We start from the raw sequence: 18493 nt of genomic DNA, 5'->3' as shown, positions 1-18493 counted from the left end.
GCAATTTGTGTGTTTAAAAACTTGCCTTTACCTGCAGCACCTCATTTCATGGAAATTTACACTCTAATTACTCTAAATCTGTTGGTTGTGCCACACACACACAAAAATATACAATGAAAGGAGCAGCAAGATGTTTCTAACGTTTACTGCAATGTTCTAGTAGGATGCACATGTAAATGAAGGATATACAGCACACACAAGTACATTACTTCATATTGCCACGTATTTATGTTTAATTGTTTATTAAAAGCCTAAACTTCCAGTACAGTATACTTTAAACATATTCATTATGTATGTAAAAGAACATCAACAGTGTGTATATTTCTTATCAAGTGAATATTATCATACCCTTTTATTATATCCTTAAGATGAGTATATTAAACATACTACTGGAAACAGACACATAATTAAGGACTATGGGATACATGTATACAAGTACATAAAACATGCAAAGACACTGCTCAAGGAAAGTTTGGCCAAAGCCAGTATGAAAACACCTATGATTCATTTTGAACAGAACCTTTTTATATGACTGATGTGTAATTGTTACGTATACGTATGTTTTGTTTGTTATTGTTACATATTTATTACAATATTGTTAGAAGAAAATTAGCCTTTTCTCTTACAATTGTAAAAGAAAAGGCTAATTTTCTTCTAATAATATTGTAATAAATATGTAACAATAACAATCTGCTATATTTTCACTTTGAACATTATGTCCTGTGTTCTCTATTGAGAAAGCACTAGCATATTAGAACATGTTATACTCAGTCTTTTATTCAGATAGGCTGAAACTAGTGATTTAGAACTTTTTAGAATTGTTTAACTTTTAAAACCAGCTTATGTACAAAAGAGAACTGGAGACATTGGAAAAAACAAAACAAAAAGTGGGGACGTCTTTTTCATCCAGAATTCCAAGAAAAAAAGTCAGCATTGTTTCACAATTTATGAGATAAATCATCATCAATAAGTTAAATATATTAAATGTGATAAATAAATAAATCTGAACACACTTTAATGACCACTAAATGATGTGATTTTTTCTATGTTAATTAGACAAATAAAGCTCTTTGGGTAGTATACTGATACAAAATACTCTAATAGAAATCAAAGAAAGGGTAAGGTTATAAATACACTGCAAATACAGAGAGTGGAAACAGGAAGGGAACTAAACACAATACCACAAGAATAAATAAAGTAGGAAAAATAAAACTGGAACTAGCTAATACACTCAAACTCAACAAGGGCAAACTGTACAAGGAAGCATCAGGTCAGGAGCTACACTTAAATAATAAACTATGAATATACAACTAATGCTCCATCTTATAAATCGTGAAACAATGCGTACTTTTTTCTCTGAATTCTAGAATCACTGTGGCGATGGTTTTTTGTTTTGTTTTTAACAATTTTTGTGCTGGTTTTCATCTTTGCTTGTACTGTCAGCTTTGTGTTCATACCTAAATACTAAGAGAAAGATCATATGTGCGTCCTTGTCGCGATAGGGATTTGTGTTGCTGTGGTGGACTGTAGACTCAGTTTATACTTTTAAATGGTTATTATGAACGTTTGTTTCAGGTTATTTTACAGAATAAGGTGAAAATAATGTTAATGCCAGTATAATTAATTATTTTCTAATTGGAGTAATTTATTGCATTACTTTTAAGAATAATTGGAGTAATTTATTGCATTACTTTTAAGAAAAGTGTTCTGGGTAATATATGTAATACATTACTTTTTTGACTATGACCTGACACTGATCACAACACTCCTAACACTCGAGATCAGAGTACAATTTCAGAAATTTTTTCTGGTTTCTAAAATGTTTTTGTTTCGGACAAATAGAAATTAACTGCAAATATATAACACAGAGTAAGAAATACGTTTGTGTGTTTTCTTTTTTGCTTTAGTTCTTTTAGGTTTTTTAACTTTAGCCCTACTTACCCTCAGCACTGTTCCACAATGAAACCATATATGCTAAGAACACAGTGACTGCAGTCAAATAAAAAATTAGGAAAATCTTGTTGACTTTTTTAGCCATTCTGGTCCAGTATCCAGACTTCCTGTTGCTGCTGAGCAAAGTCATTGTTTTCCTTGTCTCCTGCAGCTCATCTGAGACTTTTTCCAGAGCAAAGGACACCTCTGTCAGTATACTGCTGCTGCCCTGAAAGAGTGGTTTTGTAGAAAGGCAATCAACAAGATGTTAGGCCAATAAGGTTCATGATAGCTTTAACATTTGACACACTGGTTTGTTTCTACATTGATTTAATAAAAAAATGTTTGCTTCCGATATACAGTTTAAGATACAGGATAATCTCTGCAATGCAAACATCCCTTCCTGGAGTTTCTGAAAAGAGAAAAAAAATGTGCATTTTTTCCCAACCTTTCGGGACAGAGACACAGATGGTGTTTCATGAGAAGATACCTCATCAACAGAGGCGTGGTGACTGAGTCTCCTAATCTCTGGAAAAACATTAGGCATAAAGATTAATGCAACACAACTAAAACTGCATGCAGATTTGTGGAATGTTTGCTATGATTAAGCTCACCTCTAAAACAGCTGTAGAAGTTGTGGCCGCCCTGGTTGTTCCCAGAGTTCTCCCCCAGGCTTCGGTCTCCATCCGTCTCATCTTCCTTTTCAATCAGATGCTTGACCAAAATTGCCTCCAGGAGGCTGAGCAGCATCAGAGCAAAAATTCCAATGCAGTAGACAGCTGAGGAGGGCAGACAGTATTATTAAATTTGTGGACAAATAAGTATTGACTATATGTGCAGTCAAACACGCTTCCTTACCTATAAGTGGAATACTGTCTGAAGAGCTCGGCAGAATCTCATTGAGAAGAAGCTGCATCACTGTGACAGCAAGCAAGACAGTGACCTTGAAGCCGAGTTTCTCACCCCCAGTGTCTGAGATGAGGAAGGAGGATAAGTCCAGAAGCAAGAAGAAGAGCACTGGCAGGATGAAATTGGCAACGTAGAGGACAGACCTCCTCTTCATGGTAATCTGTGAATTTGTTTCCCCAGGTGGTTAGGCACAATAGACAGATTTACACTCAAAGAAGTATTATGTGAATTTGTATTCAAATAGTAAAGAGAAAGGAGTTAAGTGAGAAGTTTTGGGTGGTGTAAATGTGCCAAACCATGCAGCATTATTAATGTTGTTTTGGGTGTCTGTAACACCACCACAGGATGTACAGTTGTGTTCAAAATAATAGCAGTCCAACATGATGAATCAGATCAGTGTTTTTGATAGGAATCATTTTATTACATGGCAAATAATTTACCAGTAGGTGAGTAGAGTCAGAGAAACCAACAGACTCAACATTCACAATATGAATGCACCTGAGTCTGTGCAATTGAATAATTAAGTGAAAGGGCCGTGTTCACAATAATAGCAGTGTGGAGTCCAACCAGTGAGGTCATTCATTATGTGAAGAAACAGGTGTCATTCATGTGGCCCTTATTTAAGGATGAAGCCAGCACATGTTGCACATGCAATATTCTCTGAAAACCTTAGAAAGATGGGTTGTGCCAGACATTGTTCAGAAGAACAGCATGCTTTAATCAAAATGTTGATTGGAGAGCGGAAAACATATAAAGAAGTGCAGAAAATGCTAGGCTGCTCAGCTAAAATGATCTCCAATGCTTTAAAATAGAAAGCCAAACCAGAGAGATGTGGGAAAAAACTTAAGGGGCTTTTTCTTTTACTATGGTGTTGAGCCTATTTATCTCATACCAGGGATCATTGATTAGTTTGCTTATATCAAAATACTTGAAGAGGTCATGCTACCTTATGCTGAAGACAAAATGCCCTTGAAACGGGTGTTTCAACAAGACAACAACCCCAAACACACTAGTAAGTGAGCAGCATCTTGGTTCCAGACCAACAAAATTAAGGTTATGTAGTGCCCAGCCCAATCCCCGGACCTTAATCCAAAAGAAAACTTGTGGAGTGACATTAAAAATGCAGTTTTAGAGGCAAAACCTAGAAATGTAGAGGAATTGTGGAAGGTTGTCAAATCATCCTGGGCTGGCGTACGTGTTTACAGGTGCCAGAAGTTGATCGACTCCATGTAGCACAGATGTGAACCAGTTCTCAAAAACAGTGGTTATACAACTAAATATTAGTTTAGTGATACACAGGAAGGCTAAATCTTAACATTTTTTCCACTTTGAGTAAATATTTGAGTTTGTAATGAAAAAATGCAGACAAGTAATTGAAATATTGATACTTTTTTCCTTCATGTTTTGATGAAAAATATAATGTGCAGTGTTACAAATGAAGGGAAATTAAAAAAATATATATGGATTTCAAACTTTACTCACATTTTAACATACACTACTATGATTTTGAACACAACTGTATATAAGGCAGTGGCGTGCAGTGACATTTGACAAATTATTGCTGCACTCTACATGGACTTCTTCACCGTCATGCACTCCTTCCTGGCTGAAAAATTGCAAAAAAGTACTTCTATAGTTAAATAAATATCTGATATATTACCAAAAAATATTTGCTATTAGCTGTCAGAGACAAGTGGTGTAGGAATTCAAACCACTCCTTTAGGAAATAAACAACACTGTGAAAAATATCACTACAAATAAAACTGTTATTTAAAAACCAAGTATAAAGTATCAAAAGTAAAACCTGACTTATCTTCCATTAAAGCTGAATACAAGTCCTTTAAACCTCACATTAACAATGATAACGCGTTGATATCAATGGTTAAAATCAACGAGACCACCTGATCCTACACACTCCTAAATATATACTGCAAATTATGATAACTAAATGATACGGCTGATAAATCTGATGAATAAAAATTATTTTAATTGATGTACATCATAGCATATTGTCCACTGCAAACTTGGCAACTCAAAGATTGCCCTACAACTGAACTGGGCCAAACACAGCAGCATGGTTCAGCACATCCATCACCTGCTGTGGAAAAAACTTGAGTGCTTGACCTGAAACCAGGTGGCTAGAGTAGATGGATAAAGGGAAAAGAACGAGTTTTCCTTTCTGTTTTCAGAAATACTTACAGTGTAAATGACCACAGTTTGATTGAATCCATAACCTTCAACAACTTCGTTGTTGACTGACATGTCGATGAACAGCCACTCATACTGCGTGTGCATCATCTTACGAGACAATTCTGTGACCGTTGAATTGTCAATAGAGTTGTTCCGCAAATATATTTCTTTATCTGAAATTGAATATAAAAAGAAATGTGATAAAGGACAAATAATATAAATGTGAGCAGACCAACAAGGAATAAGTGCTTTATTGTTTTACATTTTTTGTAGTGCTCTTTCTTATTCTGGGGTAGGTGGGGTGTCTAAGATTCTGTTGTTCTAACTGTTGCTTTGGTATTGATGTTAGTGTGATGTTATTGAGAAAGATCTGAAAACTGCTGTTCACAAACACTGTCCATCTAATCTAAGAATGGGCAAGGATTTCAGTCTCTAGATGTGCAAAGCTGGTAGAGACATACCCTAAAAGACTGGCAGCTGTAATTGCAGCAAAAGGTGGTTCTACAAAGTTTTGACTCAGGGGGCTGAATAATTACGCACACCCCACTTTGCAGTTATTCATTTGTAAAAAAAATGTTTGGAATCATGTATGATTTTCGTTCCACTTCTCACGTGTGCACCACTTTGTGTTGGTCTTTCAAGTGGAATTCCAATAAAATTGATTCATGTTTGTGGCTGTAATGTGACAAAATGTGGAAAAGTTCAAAGGGGCCGAATACCTTTGCAAGCCACTGTAATACATGTTTTTTTTGGGTTTTCCACCAGCGTGGAATTACCAACAATAGAGAGGGCATAGCCTAACATATGAAACAGGAAAAGACCGTCATGTAATCCCTTTATTTCAACAAAGTAACTGTATTCTGAATACTACCCTTTTAAACGGTAACTGTAACGGAATACAGTTAATCATATTTTGTACTTTAAATACGTAACACTGGTACATGTATTCTGTTACTCCCCAACACTACGCCCCTTCCCTTAGGTCCACCAATCAGCAGCTCCTTAAGGTAACAAAAAATAAGTATAAATTTAGAGGTGACCATGGCTTTGCTGTAGCTGCTCCAAAGTTGTGGAATGAAATGCCCTTGCACGTTAGGCAGGCCTCTTCTGTTTCTGAGTTTAAAACTCTTTTTAAAACATAGTTATTTGCTGAAGCCTTTGGCACTCTTTAAGGGGTTGACTCAACTTGTTTTATCAACTTGTTTTAACATGTTTTATTTTATTTTGTTTATGCTATTTGTATATGTACAGCACTTTGTGAACCCTGGCTTTATATTAAAGTGATTTATAAATAAAGCTGGTATGCTATGGTATGATTGGGGCTGAATGCCAGTTTTGGGTATGATGTGAGTTTGTTGTTGGGTTGATAACTGTGTTTAAGTTTCCACCTATGATTATGGCAGATGTGGAGAAATCCTGTAATGATGTGAAGAAGTTATGATAGAATGTGTGGTCGGTCATCTGTGTTTGAGCCATAAACGCTTGTGATTGTTATGTTGGAGTTATTAATTGTTTCAGGGAAAATGTCTCACTTTTGAAGCAGATGCAACCTAACGAATCCAGACAGATGCACTCATTGATGATTACTTGTCCACTGTCTCGCAGTTCCACCTCAGACTAGTGATGGGATTTCCAGCTCTGTTTAGAGAACTCTTCGGCTCGGCTCACTAAAAAGAGCCGGCTCTTTCGGCTCCGAACCAGCTCTTCAGGTTTTTTTGTTGCGTTAATTAATTTATTATTAACAATAATATAAAATTATGCACAAAAGGAATTACTAATGCAAAATTTAAAAAAAAAAAAAAAACCCAAAAAACCCCCTGGTTTTATTTATATATGTTTATATATAAATATTTGCGGTGGCCCCTAGAGACAAAACACGTCTCTAGGGGCCACCGTAAATATACTAAATTTCTTTTAGCAATTATTGTTTATTCAATGCCACAATTCCAACCCTGCTCCTTTACCCGGGCTTGGACCGGCAAAAGTGATCCGAAATAGGCACTCTGGTGGAGTTACTTTGTGTGTGTGTGTGTGTGTGTGTGTGTGTGTGTGTGTGTGTGTGTGTGTGTGTTTATAAGTAGTTTTAAACCTTGTGATCCACAAAACAGCATAAGAGTAAAAGAAGAACTGACTGCGTTACAGCACCCACTGCTTGTTGAGAGTAAAAGCGATACGCGCTTTCACGTCTTTTATTAGCGACTTTTTTTTAGAAAAAAGTCGCTAAGGGGTCTGAAAACTCGCTAAATATAGCGACAAAGTCGCTAAGTTGGCAACACTGCGTTGTTGTCCCTGGCTCCCTTTCTCTCTCCCTCCCGCTCTGTTCCTGTGCTACTGCGAGTGTAACTACCGCCCCTCCCCCCCTCTTCCCAGCGCAAGCACAAGGCTCACATGCTGAGTGAAGCGGAAAAAAAGTGTGTGAGAGAGGGTGAGAGAAGGGAAAAAAAAAAAAACCAAAAAACACGGCTTGCGATAAGGAGCCGGCTCTAAGAGCCATTTCGTTCGCGACCGACACATCACTACCTCAGACACTTAACCTGACTTTAAAGTTCTTATCCAAACTCAGTAAAAAACTGCAGATCAGCTAATTCAACTACAAGAAAAACAGCAATATCACTAAAGTTAAAAGTTAAAATGTTATAAAAACATGCTCATTCTGTTTAGTTGTTGTGTGGAATATTGATTAAATCCCAGCATTTGTATAATGCCTATTTCAAATTTTATTGCTTACTTGCAACATCCAATCTTTCTAATGGGAGTTTTTAACAAGATAAAACTAATATTAAACAGAACTGGATCCAGCTTACGTGTACGGCTCTCTATAGCAGCTCCAGGGTTTCATGTGACTCTTTGGAAATTCCCAATTCCTTTTCACACAGTTGTCCAATTCTAACATCATCAAAATAAGATGTTGGCCCAAAATATGTGCAAATTTGGATGAAAATTAGTTTTTTGGCATTGGATAACCTTCCTGAAATTATGCATGAGATCATCGAAGCAGAAACAGAAAATTAGAGCCCCTCCTTTTGGCCGGGCAGTATATGTTAAAATATCTAATGTTGTGCTTTTAAGACCATACAAAGGACATGTAAACAGAAACTGTTATGGACTCACCATCGTGAAAGATAGACTTGAAGGAGAGGTTGCAGCTCTGGGTGTCAAAAGGAAATTTGTAAACATGCATCTTGCAGGTGCTTAGCACCACCTGGTCATTCCTGAACTCAACCCGACCATTGTGATATATGCTGAGATATGGACTCGGAGACGCTTTGTCTTTTTCTGTCCTGTATAAAAGAATATGTTTGTAATGAAAACAATGTATTATCATACTATGGAAAACAGTTTGCATCATGCTATAAATGACTATTTATTATGTCTGCAGCTATATCTTATTTTATCTTAGTAAAACCTGCTAGTACTAGAGGTGAAGAGATACCATTGACTAGGCCAGTGGTTCCCAAACTTAGTTTTTGCTAGGCCCTTCTTTATTTTACAAGAAAATCCCCCCCTTTCTGACACAAACACATCCTCCAACCAGTCTTTGGATCTATTGCAGTAGAGACAGATGTGTTATATTTTGTCATTGCTTTTGTATGCTGAATAGTCTTTCATTATATGATCCAATATGATTTAAAATCCAATTGTAATAGATTTTGTTGAAATATATATATATATATATATATATATATATATATATATATATATATATATATATATATATATATATATATATATATATATATATTTTTTTTTTTTTTTTTTTTTTTTTTTTTTTAAGTTCAAAAGAGGGGTGGGTTCGGGGTGTGGTGTCAGAGGAGGCTGATGCACACAGCTATTCTCCATCACCTGGTCATACCTTTCCCATTTCGAAAGGATGCCGGGACCCGACAGGAGAGCTGCCTGTGTTTGTGCTGAGCTGGAAGCAGCAACTGGAAAGCTCTGTTGTTGAGCTTTGCTGAAGGCCACATGAAGTATGGAGGTCTGTAGCAATTTAATGTGCATAAAAGGTTGTGACATCTGCGCACTACGTGCCTCAGCATCTGCTTACCTCCCCTCCCTATGTGATTTTAGTTACAGTCGTTCCTACTTTGTTATAATACAGTTGACTGGGGATTAATTAGTAGCAAGCAAGTTTCATTTGGACTTGTTGAACAAGTGGCATCCTATTATGGTACCATGGTGAAATTCACCGAGTTCATCAGAGCAGATTAGAAACAGTCTGCTTGTTTAGTTGCTTCATTTATTTATTTATTTTTACACACATGGCAATGGAAGTTATTGGCTCAACTGAGTTCAGTGATTTGGATGATATTAATACTTTTGGCAATATAGTGTGTGAACTGCCTATTAAACCAATCCAACTTGTGAAAGGTGCTTCAAAACAGCTTGAGATGAATTACCTATAAATTCAACAGACAGCTGATAATTGCTCACATCCTCTGACTCTGTTTGAATAAAGTTATTTTAAGTAAAAATGGTTATTTCTAACCATGTCTTTGCTATTTTTCCTTCTTCAATTTGTAAATTATTTCATGAATTACAATAAGGAAAACATTTTCTGTCACCCTATGGTTTTTACAGTAGCATATATTTATAAATATGATTATAAAATGACTATATGTGAGTGAGTTTATGGGCATATTGCATATGTCAAACTTACATCTCTTCAATAGTTATATCTGGTATCCACAGATATGAAGTAGGAATTGTTATGTATTCAATTCCACAGAAATCATCTCGTTTCCATTTAATGTACTCATTGAGCCAAGCCTACACTCAAGGGTACAAAAAGGCAAAGAGATGAGATGATGAAAAACATAAAATAATTGAAGAAAAAAAAAATAGTATAGTAATAGTAGTATAGAATTTTAACAATACAGAGAAAACCATATATACCTATGATATATTTAAGAGAAAACTCACCAAATCAACCCAAATGTAAGTAATTAAGGTCTGGTCAATTTCTCTCTGTAAATAAAGAATTTGAACATAGTGTTTATTGAGGCAGACACATGTCAAGCTCAACAGGCAGGTTAGCTAATGTTAACTCATATCAGCTAATGCCTCAGCAGTTATCCTTTGCTGGTAAATAGACAGTTTCTGCTGAAGTCCAAGCTGCCTCCAAGCCAACTCCTCATGCAGCAATATAATTATTGTTACTACTACTACTACTACTACTACTACTACTACTAATAATAATAATAATAATAATAATAATAATAATAATAATAATATTATAAAGACATGAACCAAAGACAGTTAACTACATATATCATGTCTGATTGGAAGTGATGGACAGTAGTGCTTAAAATTTTTTCAAGATTTCTTCAGCAGAAGTAATCCAGTGATACCTGTCATGTATTAGCATGGAGTCATAACTCAACCTATATCTCTGTACTGTGTGTCAAATAAATGTCTCAGAAAAAACTAAAACAAAAAAAATACCTAAATAAAAATGAAACAGCACTGATGTAAGAAACTGTAAGTTACAAACAGAAAAACGGGTCGTGGCAAGAAACACAAGCCAGAGTAAGTAATAATAACAATAATAATGAGTTGTTCTTTTGTGGATGAGTGCTGTGACATTATGTTTCATGAGCAAGAAAACTAATTAATTAATTGTCATTAATAATAAAAGAATACCCAAACAAATTACCATATCTAAGATGGCATAGAGTCTTATTGTAATAAACACTTCTGTATAATTTTTGTTGTTTATAATGGGCCGGCTCATAGTGTATTTAAGTTCGTCTTTTTTCAGATTCAGGTGATTGACAATATCCTGAAAATTACAGACTTTCTCCTCTTCATCTTCGTTATCTGAAATGATATCAAAATGCATTCTCCATTAGAGATTTATTTTAGGAAATAACAAGAAACAATGTCTGTGCTTTTCATTCCTGATTTTAAATTTAAAAAAACAAAAAACAAAAAACATGCTCACTGGCTGCTTACATCCATCAAAGCTAATGTACATCTGCACTAATGCAGTATTCCTGAGAAATGGCAGTAGGCACCAATTTAGAACCTTTTGATATGCACAGAACTTTTTGTTGACTAACAGGCCATGTCTGCAATGTTTATCTTATCAGTCAATATTAAAAATGGGACGTAGAATACATGTAACGTACTCTTTATAAAATTGTTTTATATTTTAGATCAATCACCTCAGGAAGGCATGATATACATTATGGCAGACCTCATAGTTAGCAGAATATGGTGTAATGTCATGTGCTTTTGTTCATCTGATGTTTTGTTTAATTAACGTTAGAACCTGGTATGGACTATATGATTTTTCTTTTTTTGTTATGTTACACCTTAAAAATAAAAGATACAGCATCTACAACATCTTTCATTTCTAAGGTTTAATGTATCAGGTTTCTTTGTCACATGTTTGTATGTTAATACCATTTGTTCCTTTGTTAAAAAAAATACACTTTATAAACTCAGGGACATAGACATGACAATGGAAAAACAGTAAATGTGTCATATACATACTGTTTTTGCATATCCATGTTTATTTAAGCCAAATTTAACTGAAATCCACCGAATAAGCTTTGAGAGAATAAATTAATAATACCTCCAGTAATTGTCCCATTGCTTTTTTGCTTATCAGCATCTGGTAGCTCTACATTGGAGACATATCCACCTGACATGAAAGAACATAAAAGAAGTTATACATATGTACAAAATTAGGTGCATAAGTGTTGGTTATAATAATAGATGAACTGAAAGAACACATGATGAGAAAAACAAACCTAAAAAAAAAACAAAAACAATTAAATAGATTTTCAGCTTACAATTAAAATAAATAAGTGACTCGGCCAAATGGAAAGGCTCAAACAACCAAACCAAAAATTTCAAGATTTGGAAACAGACCTGGGAATTTTAATAAACAGCAACCGCTGGACATATATAAGCAATAACATATTATAGTGTCCTGAGGAATCAGTAACAAAAGAACTCACAGGAAGACTTATACTGTACTTGAGATGTCACTTCAACCCTTACACAGCCACAAGCTGATGCCATCCAGACCTCTTGCAACACCTGTTTCTGTTCTCATTTCTGCTCTCTACTTCCTATATTTCTCTCCACAGTGGCTTCCTTCTGCATGCTACACCTTGCTGTATTTAGATCAGCTTTACTTTTGGCTGGCAGATACCAACCAGAGTCCTGTTTTTCAGCCCAGCGTCCTATTTCCTTTGACCAATCCAGTTGATTAGTATTGCGTTGCTAATACAAATAAACAGTTGACTAGGTGTCCGTCTGTCTGTTTTGTGCCATAGTGTCTGCAAACTGTTTCATCCGGAAATATTTAGTTGTGTTTTACTCAATATTCTTCAACCAGATAGATAAACTAGATCAAATCTATATTACAACTGTTAAATATTTTGACTGATTCAGTTAGTAAAATATAAGATCTCATACCAGTTTAAACAACTGAAGTCCTTCAATTCAGATTTCCAAAAGAGTAAATACATAAAATCTTGTCTGAATTCTGTTAATGAAGGCAAAATTAAAAAACAAACAAACATTGGTGTAAAAAAAAAAAAAAACAAAAAAAAAAAAACAAAAATGCATTTAATTGCACTTTACATGCTATGGAAGCCCGTTTCCACCACTAAATTAAAAAAAAAAAAAATCCTTAACTCAATTTTGTATTAACACTGCAAATCAGTAATCTACGCGAATTGCGTCATTTCCTTTTTACCCGGACGCTGAAGCCCTCAGTTACAAATGCTACAGCTAAGCTACCAGCATTACAGCCAGTCATGAATGCACAAATTGCTGAGTATTTTCAGTGTGACCTTCACAAATGATGAAATCCTTGTGTTATTAGCTGACTCACATGGTGTTACTATCAGCAAACATACTATTGAAAGCACCAATTTGTTGCTATACATTGGTAGCTCACAATCTGGCTTTGAGTGCACATTCCTCTGTGGCAGATCCTTCCGTCTAACAAGAAAATTACGTCATTCACATAGATTACTGACTGGCAGAGCTAACTTGAAATTTTGAGTTATTAACTCAAAATTTTGAGAAAAGTAACTTGAAATAACTACACCAGGAGCAAGCAAGACTGGGTGTCAGATTTAAATTGTTGGATTGTCATGTATGCTTAGAAACATATACTCATATATGCTTAGAGATATATAATCGATTGCATATTGATAGGATGTCTGATCCTTAGTTGTCTACAAAGACTCTGCATTCCAGAGCACTCTGGCGCGCACACACACACACACACACACATCCTAGAGAGGTCGTACCTTCTCTTTCTGATTTATGGTATGGGAGGACACTTACTCTGTATCTGTTTAAGTATAAGAGCATTTTGTGTAGGTGGTCCGCTGGACTCCTAACACCAGCTTTGGGGAGTCAATCACAGGGTCATATCTTGACCCACACACGGGCACTCTTTGTTCATGTGTATGCCTGTGTAAGATGTTGTATGTTAATGAACCTGTGAATATTCATGTAACCTTAATAAAGAGCAGTGCTGCGGGGGAGCTGACTGAGAGTGACCGCGGTTTGAGCAACAGGAACAGCACTCATCTCGTTTATCTCCCTCATGCAAGAGTTGTGCCTGGTGTCCAATGCGTTTGCCATTGTAGTAGAATTATCTTGGCTGTTCCAGCAACAGGTTTGTGCCAAACATAAACATAACACTGGGGCAACAGACAGTCACTCATGAAGGATGTTTCCACACAGTGGAATTGGATATGGTTTCTCGTCTACTAAAGCAGCAAGAGGCTGTTTTTGCTGCTTTAGTCAAACAAAAGCCAGTCATAACTTCATCACAGCTGGTAAAACGCAAAAAGCTGATGACTTTCATGTAACCATTCAGGTAATTAAAACTTTTAACTTACTGTTACTTTTTCTTCAAAAAGCTCTATAGGTGGCAGTTATTGTGTAGATTAATAATTACTTTCTTGAACTGTCTACTACAGGTTAGTGACTGAACTTCTTGGAGGTGAGACATGTGTCTCATGTGGAGTGTTTTTACCTGCTTTCTGCCACCTGCATGACACCATGGAGGTCTCTGATGATGACTCACACTACATGGTGAAATTTAAGACTGCCTTCCCTATCCCAATGTTAGCTACACCCAACCATCAGTGGCTCAAGACCCACAAGAGCCACTGTACTTGACCCACGTTTTAAGGATTTAAAGTGTATTGCAAGGGGAGCGCGAGAAGAGATTTGGACCAGCCTTGAGGCCCTGCTGCAGGAACTTTTTAAAGATGCCACCACAAAGGAGCCAGCAAAGACAAAGAGCCTCCTCTCTTCATTGTCTCCAGACTCTGATTTAGATGAGGAAGCCCTGTGTAACAGGACCCTGAGTTTGTACAGAGCAGAATCAACTATCAGCGAGACAGACTGCCCACCGCAGTGGTAGTCCAGTCGAGCAGAGACCCACCCACAGGTGTCTGTCCTGGCCCGCAAGCGTTTGATTAGTCCTGCTATTTATGTCCCATGCAAGAGACTGTTCTCACTTGCAGGTCACACAGTAACAAAAAGGAGAGCTGCCCTGAGCTCTGAAAATGTGAACATGCTAGTTTGCCTAAGTAACTGGCTGAGAGAGATGGACAGTAAACAAGCAAGGGGGTATTTTGAGTCCAATGGGTTTGTTATGTTTTGTACTAAATTCTTCCATGATCACACTGTTTTAGCCTAGCCTTATTATTATTATTATTATTTAAAGACAATACCATTTTGAAAATGTACTTACAGTACTTAAAATAGCATTTTATTTTTAAGTCTGCCTAGTGTGGGACAGGGATATTATTTTTCTTTCCCTGTTTTGAATTGAAATGCAGTTTAAATGTAGAAATTAAAAGAGCTTGAGTTTAAAATATTCATGTTTATGTCTATTATTTAATTCTACTGCCCACTAAAACCCTTTTAAATGAAAAAAAAACATTTGCACTTTGCGGCAGGTTCTCTTCTGTGATTAAATGCGATTAATCAGATTATTTTTTTGAGTCCCAACCCTAATATTTATATATTTGTATATAAATAAAATGCTGAAATAACTGAATTAAAATATAATAATGTTTGCTTACCCGTGATTATGAGCAGAAAGAAGAAACCAGCGATCATTGTTGCTTACAGAGATCTGTATGCACCCTTGTCCTCTATGGGTTCTTAAGATGCTTCTTGCTCCATTTAAGTCAATGCCTCACGAGGGTGGGGCAAATGTAAAAACGGATTGTCCAAAGAATCTAGCAAACAGCAGCAGAGGGTGGGCAGGGATACAAAGGTTGACACTTCACTGGGAACCAGACCGGAATACTTTCTCTCTCCTTCTTTGTCCATTTGTTGCAGCAATAAAGCAGAAGACAAGAATTCACAAGACAAAATTAGTCCCATGCAAATTATTTATTATATCTATCAGATTCACATAACTCATTACAAGAAACTTTCAGTATAATCAATGACTTCTCCAAAATCTCAAAAGCCCCTTTAACATACAAAGCAGTACGTTGTGCTCTGAAACCTATTCTTTTTCTATTGCTTGCTCCATCCTAAACCAGTTACCAAATGAACCAATCATAGTGCGACGGAAATGTAAACATGCCAGCGAGGGGTACTCATGCATGTCGCGGTAAAGGTTAGACTGGGTGAGCATTTTACCACTGTGCAGTATTACTTCACCGCAACCAATAGAGACAGTGTCTAAAGTTATGCCAAGTTCAACCACACAATGCACGAAAACATGAAGAAAAGCTGATTCTGTATGTATCAGAGTTTAGAGTTCAGATGAGAAAGAAATAAAATGACAATGAGAGAAGCTGCAGCGAAAGATACATTTGGGGCCATTTGCTCCAGCCAGCAGTCAGGGCAGTGCATCTTGCTTTTTAAGTGAAATACCCTTAAATACATGTAACACTGATGAAGCACTAATGAATTAATACAGGCTAGGTATTGAGTGAAATATTAGGTTATTATTAATCAGAAGATTTAGGAATGCTACTGGAGCTGATGGGCAGTAATTAAATACACACAACACAAAATGCTTTTGCAGGTACCATGTATTTAACCGAAAGCAAAGAAAATTAAGAAAAGAAAATGAAAGCTTAAATAATCATTCCTACTGTAGCTATTTAATTAATAGAAAAACCCAGTGGGGGTGCACAAAGACAACTAAGCAAATTCTTCTGGCTTATACCAAGCAATATAGATTCTCAAAAAAAGTTCCCCATAAATAACACATGTTAACATCGAAAACACTGATCCACACTGAAGTCCATGAGTTTTATCTGAATATCCATGAGAGATGTCCAAGCGCTATTGTCCATAAACGGGGGAACTGGTGTGTATGATTGTGGAAATCAGTGTATTCGGAAATTACGGGACAGAGCGTCGTCTTTGATAGCTTCCTACCAGTCCAGTGGAAGCTTCAATGCAGAATGAGTCCTGCTCCTAGCCGTTCATTGGCTCGCCATCCTTTTTCATACCCAAAAAGGTTCACCTGGCCTGCATTAAATAAACAAGGCCAATAAGAAATCACAAGAATACAAAAAAATGTCAGCCAGTTAGGCTAAATACATTACGTTATTCTTGTTCCTGGGTACACAATTTATAAATAATTAAACAAACAGTATATTTAACCAATAAGGATTTAACTAAAACATTTCAACTGCTATATACATATTATATAGCGTCACAGCATTTGTTATTCAACAACTATCATCAAATAAAAAATCAAAATCAAATTGTCTGGACCGGCAGCAGCCAATTAGCGTCAGCTGGTAGCAATACAGTCAATTAAAAGTTCAAACTCACCAATTCCGTTCTGTTCAGTGCACAACAGCACTGTGGCTCTGGCTCACAATAATCAGCGTCCAAATCGAATAAGTTAGCTGGTGTTTAAAAAAAAATGCATTAAAACGGAAAAGCAAGTGTTTGCTAATATAAACCTGCAACAACTCTGTCACCTGGCTTGCCTCCACTCATCTGACGGGAGAAAGCCGGGACAGGCTTACTATGACCTACATGCCATCCGATTGGCTGAGCAAAGTCATGTGGTTGGAGTCATGTATTTGTGATGCGTCCAATGGCAGGAAATAAGTGCAGGAAATTACTAAATTCTAGTAAAACAGATTTTACTCTGGGTTACATACACAATAAACTGGAATAAATCAACCATAATGTCACTCTCTGAGGATGCAATCTCCAGGTCAGGACCCTGCTCTCCTTCTTCACATTGGCAACAGTAAATATTTAAGCATAAATATTCCCCCAGAGTTTAATCTCAGTTACATAACCTCTTAAAAAAAAAAGACCCTAACCCTAAAATCCTACCCTGGCCATATTATCTATTCTCAGTACTCCTAGTTACACCAACATAAAACTGGTTTAAATAAATTCATTAACTACAAAATTCTACTGGGAAAAGCAAAAAACCCCAAACTGCCATATCAGCACTACAGAACAAATCACATAGTGAATGGAGTTGAAGCACCAAACTTTTAATACTAATCAACCATATTTAATGATGAATATTAAAGGACAATTATAACAACTCACAGATACAGATAGAACTTAATCAACAGAAAAATATTTCAATTCACTAAGATGGTCTTTTTATACCCAGTGTGACTTAACTGTTGCCAAAAAGTGTTCCCCCAGTTTTTTTCTTTTGAGTACGACTTTTCCAGCCTTTTGTTGCACCTTTCCGACTTTTTAGACACGTTGCTGCCGTCATACTCAAAATTAGGTAATGCTTTTTTATAAAATTTGTATTTTTTCTGTTTAGATATTTGAAGAGTTCCATTTTCTATTGTGCATAAAAGAAGTTTTCTTTATGAAATTAAGAAATCATTGCATTCTGTTGTTCAGATTTTACATCCATCCATCCATCCATTTGCTACCGCTTATCCTTTTCAGGGTCGCGGGGGGTGCTGGTGCCAATCCCAGCTGTCATAGGGCGAGAGGCGGGGTACACCCTGGACAGGTCGCCAGTCTGTCACAGGGCTAACACACAAGGACAGACAACCATTCATACTCACATTCACTCGCACATTCACACCTAGTGGCAATTTGGATTATCCAATTAACCTATCCCCACAAACTGCATGTCTTTGGACGGTGGGAGGAAGCCGGAGTACCCGGAGGGAACCCACGCAGACACGGGGAGAACATGCAAACTCCACACTGATGTTGGAATAGAACTCAGGACCTTCTTGCTGTGCGGCAACAGTGCTAACCACCGTGCATCCCACGGTGGTTAGCATCCCAATTATCTTATAATTGGTTTTCGATACTGATGGAAAATCATCAGTATTGATGGAACAGTCCCTAAGGAACTGGCATGTACAGAACTTTAAAATGGATCAGTTCAGACATTTTCTGGCTCCACTTAGCTCACTGTGGACAACTTTCCATGAGAACAAAATAATATTTTTTTATTTTCTTTATTTTTTGCTTTTGCTTTGCTCCTACTGACCTGATT

At 36.5% G+C, this 18493-nt stretch overlaps 1 protein-coding gene across 1 annotated transcript; it reads right to left on the bottom strand.

Moving 5' to 3' along the window:
- Positions 1–676: 676 nt before the first annotated feature.
- LOC146568772 (5-hydroxytryptamine receptor 3A-like) lies at positions 677–17443 on the bottom strand. The gene is made up of 13 exons (XM_085285061.1): positions 16825–17443; positions 16423–16515; positions 15102–15344; positions 11609–11677; positions 10685–10848; positions 9952–9996; positions 9689–9798; positions 8143–8312; positions 5041–5204; positions 2791–3001; positions 2547–2711; positions 2381–2460; positions 677–2161 (listed from the first exon to the last, which is right to left on the bottom strand). The coding sequence occupies exons 3-13, from the start codon at positions 15136–15138 to the stop codon at positions 1934–1936; spliced, it is 1443 nt and encodes a 480-aa protein (XP_085141187.1). The 5' UTR covers positions 15139–15344; positions 16423–16515; positions 16825–17443; the 3' UTR covers positions 677–1933.
- Between the last annotated feature and the right edge of the window lie 1050 nt (positions 17444–18493).

Source organism: Mchenga conophoros, linkage group LG8 (assembly GCF_057382185.1).
Source record: "Mchenga conophoros isolate Kocher_MC1m ecotype Shallow Benthic linkage group LG8, M_conophoros_male_GT1.1, whole genome shotgun sequence".
Taxonomy (NCBI): domain Eukaryota; kingdom Metazoa; phylum Chordata; class Actinopteri; order Cichliformes; family Cichlidae; genus Mchenga; species Mchenga conophoros.
This window is presented reverse-complemented; position numbering and strand designations above follow the sequence as displayed.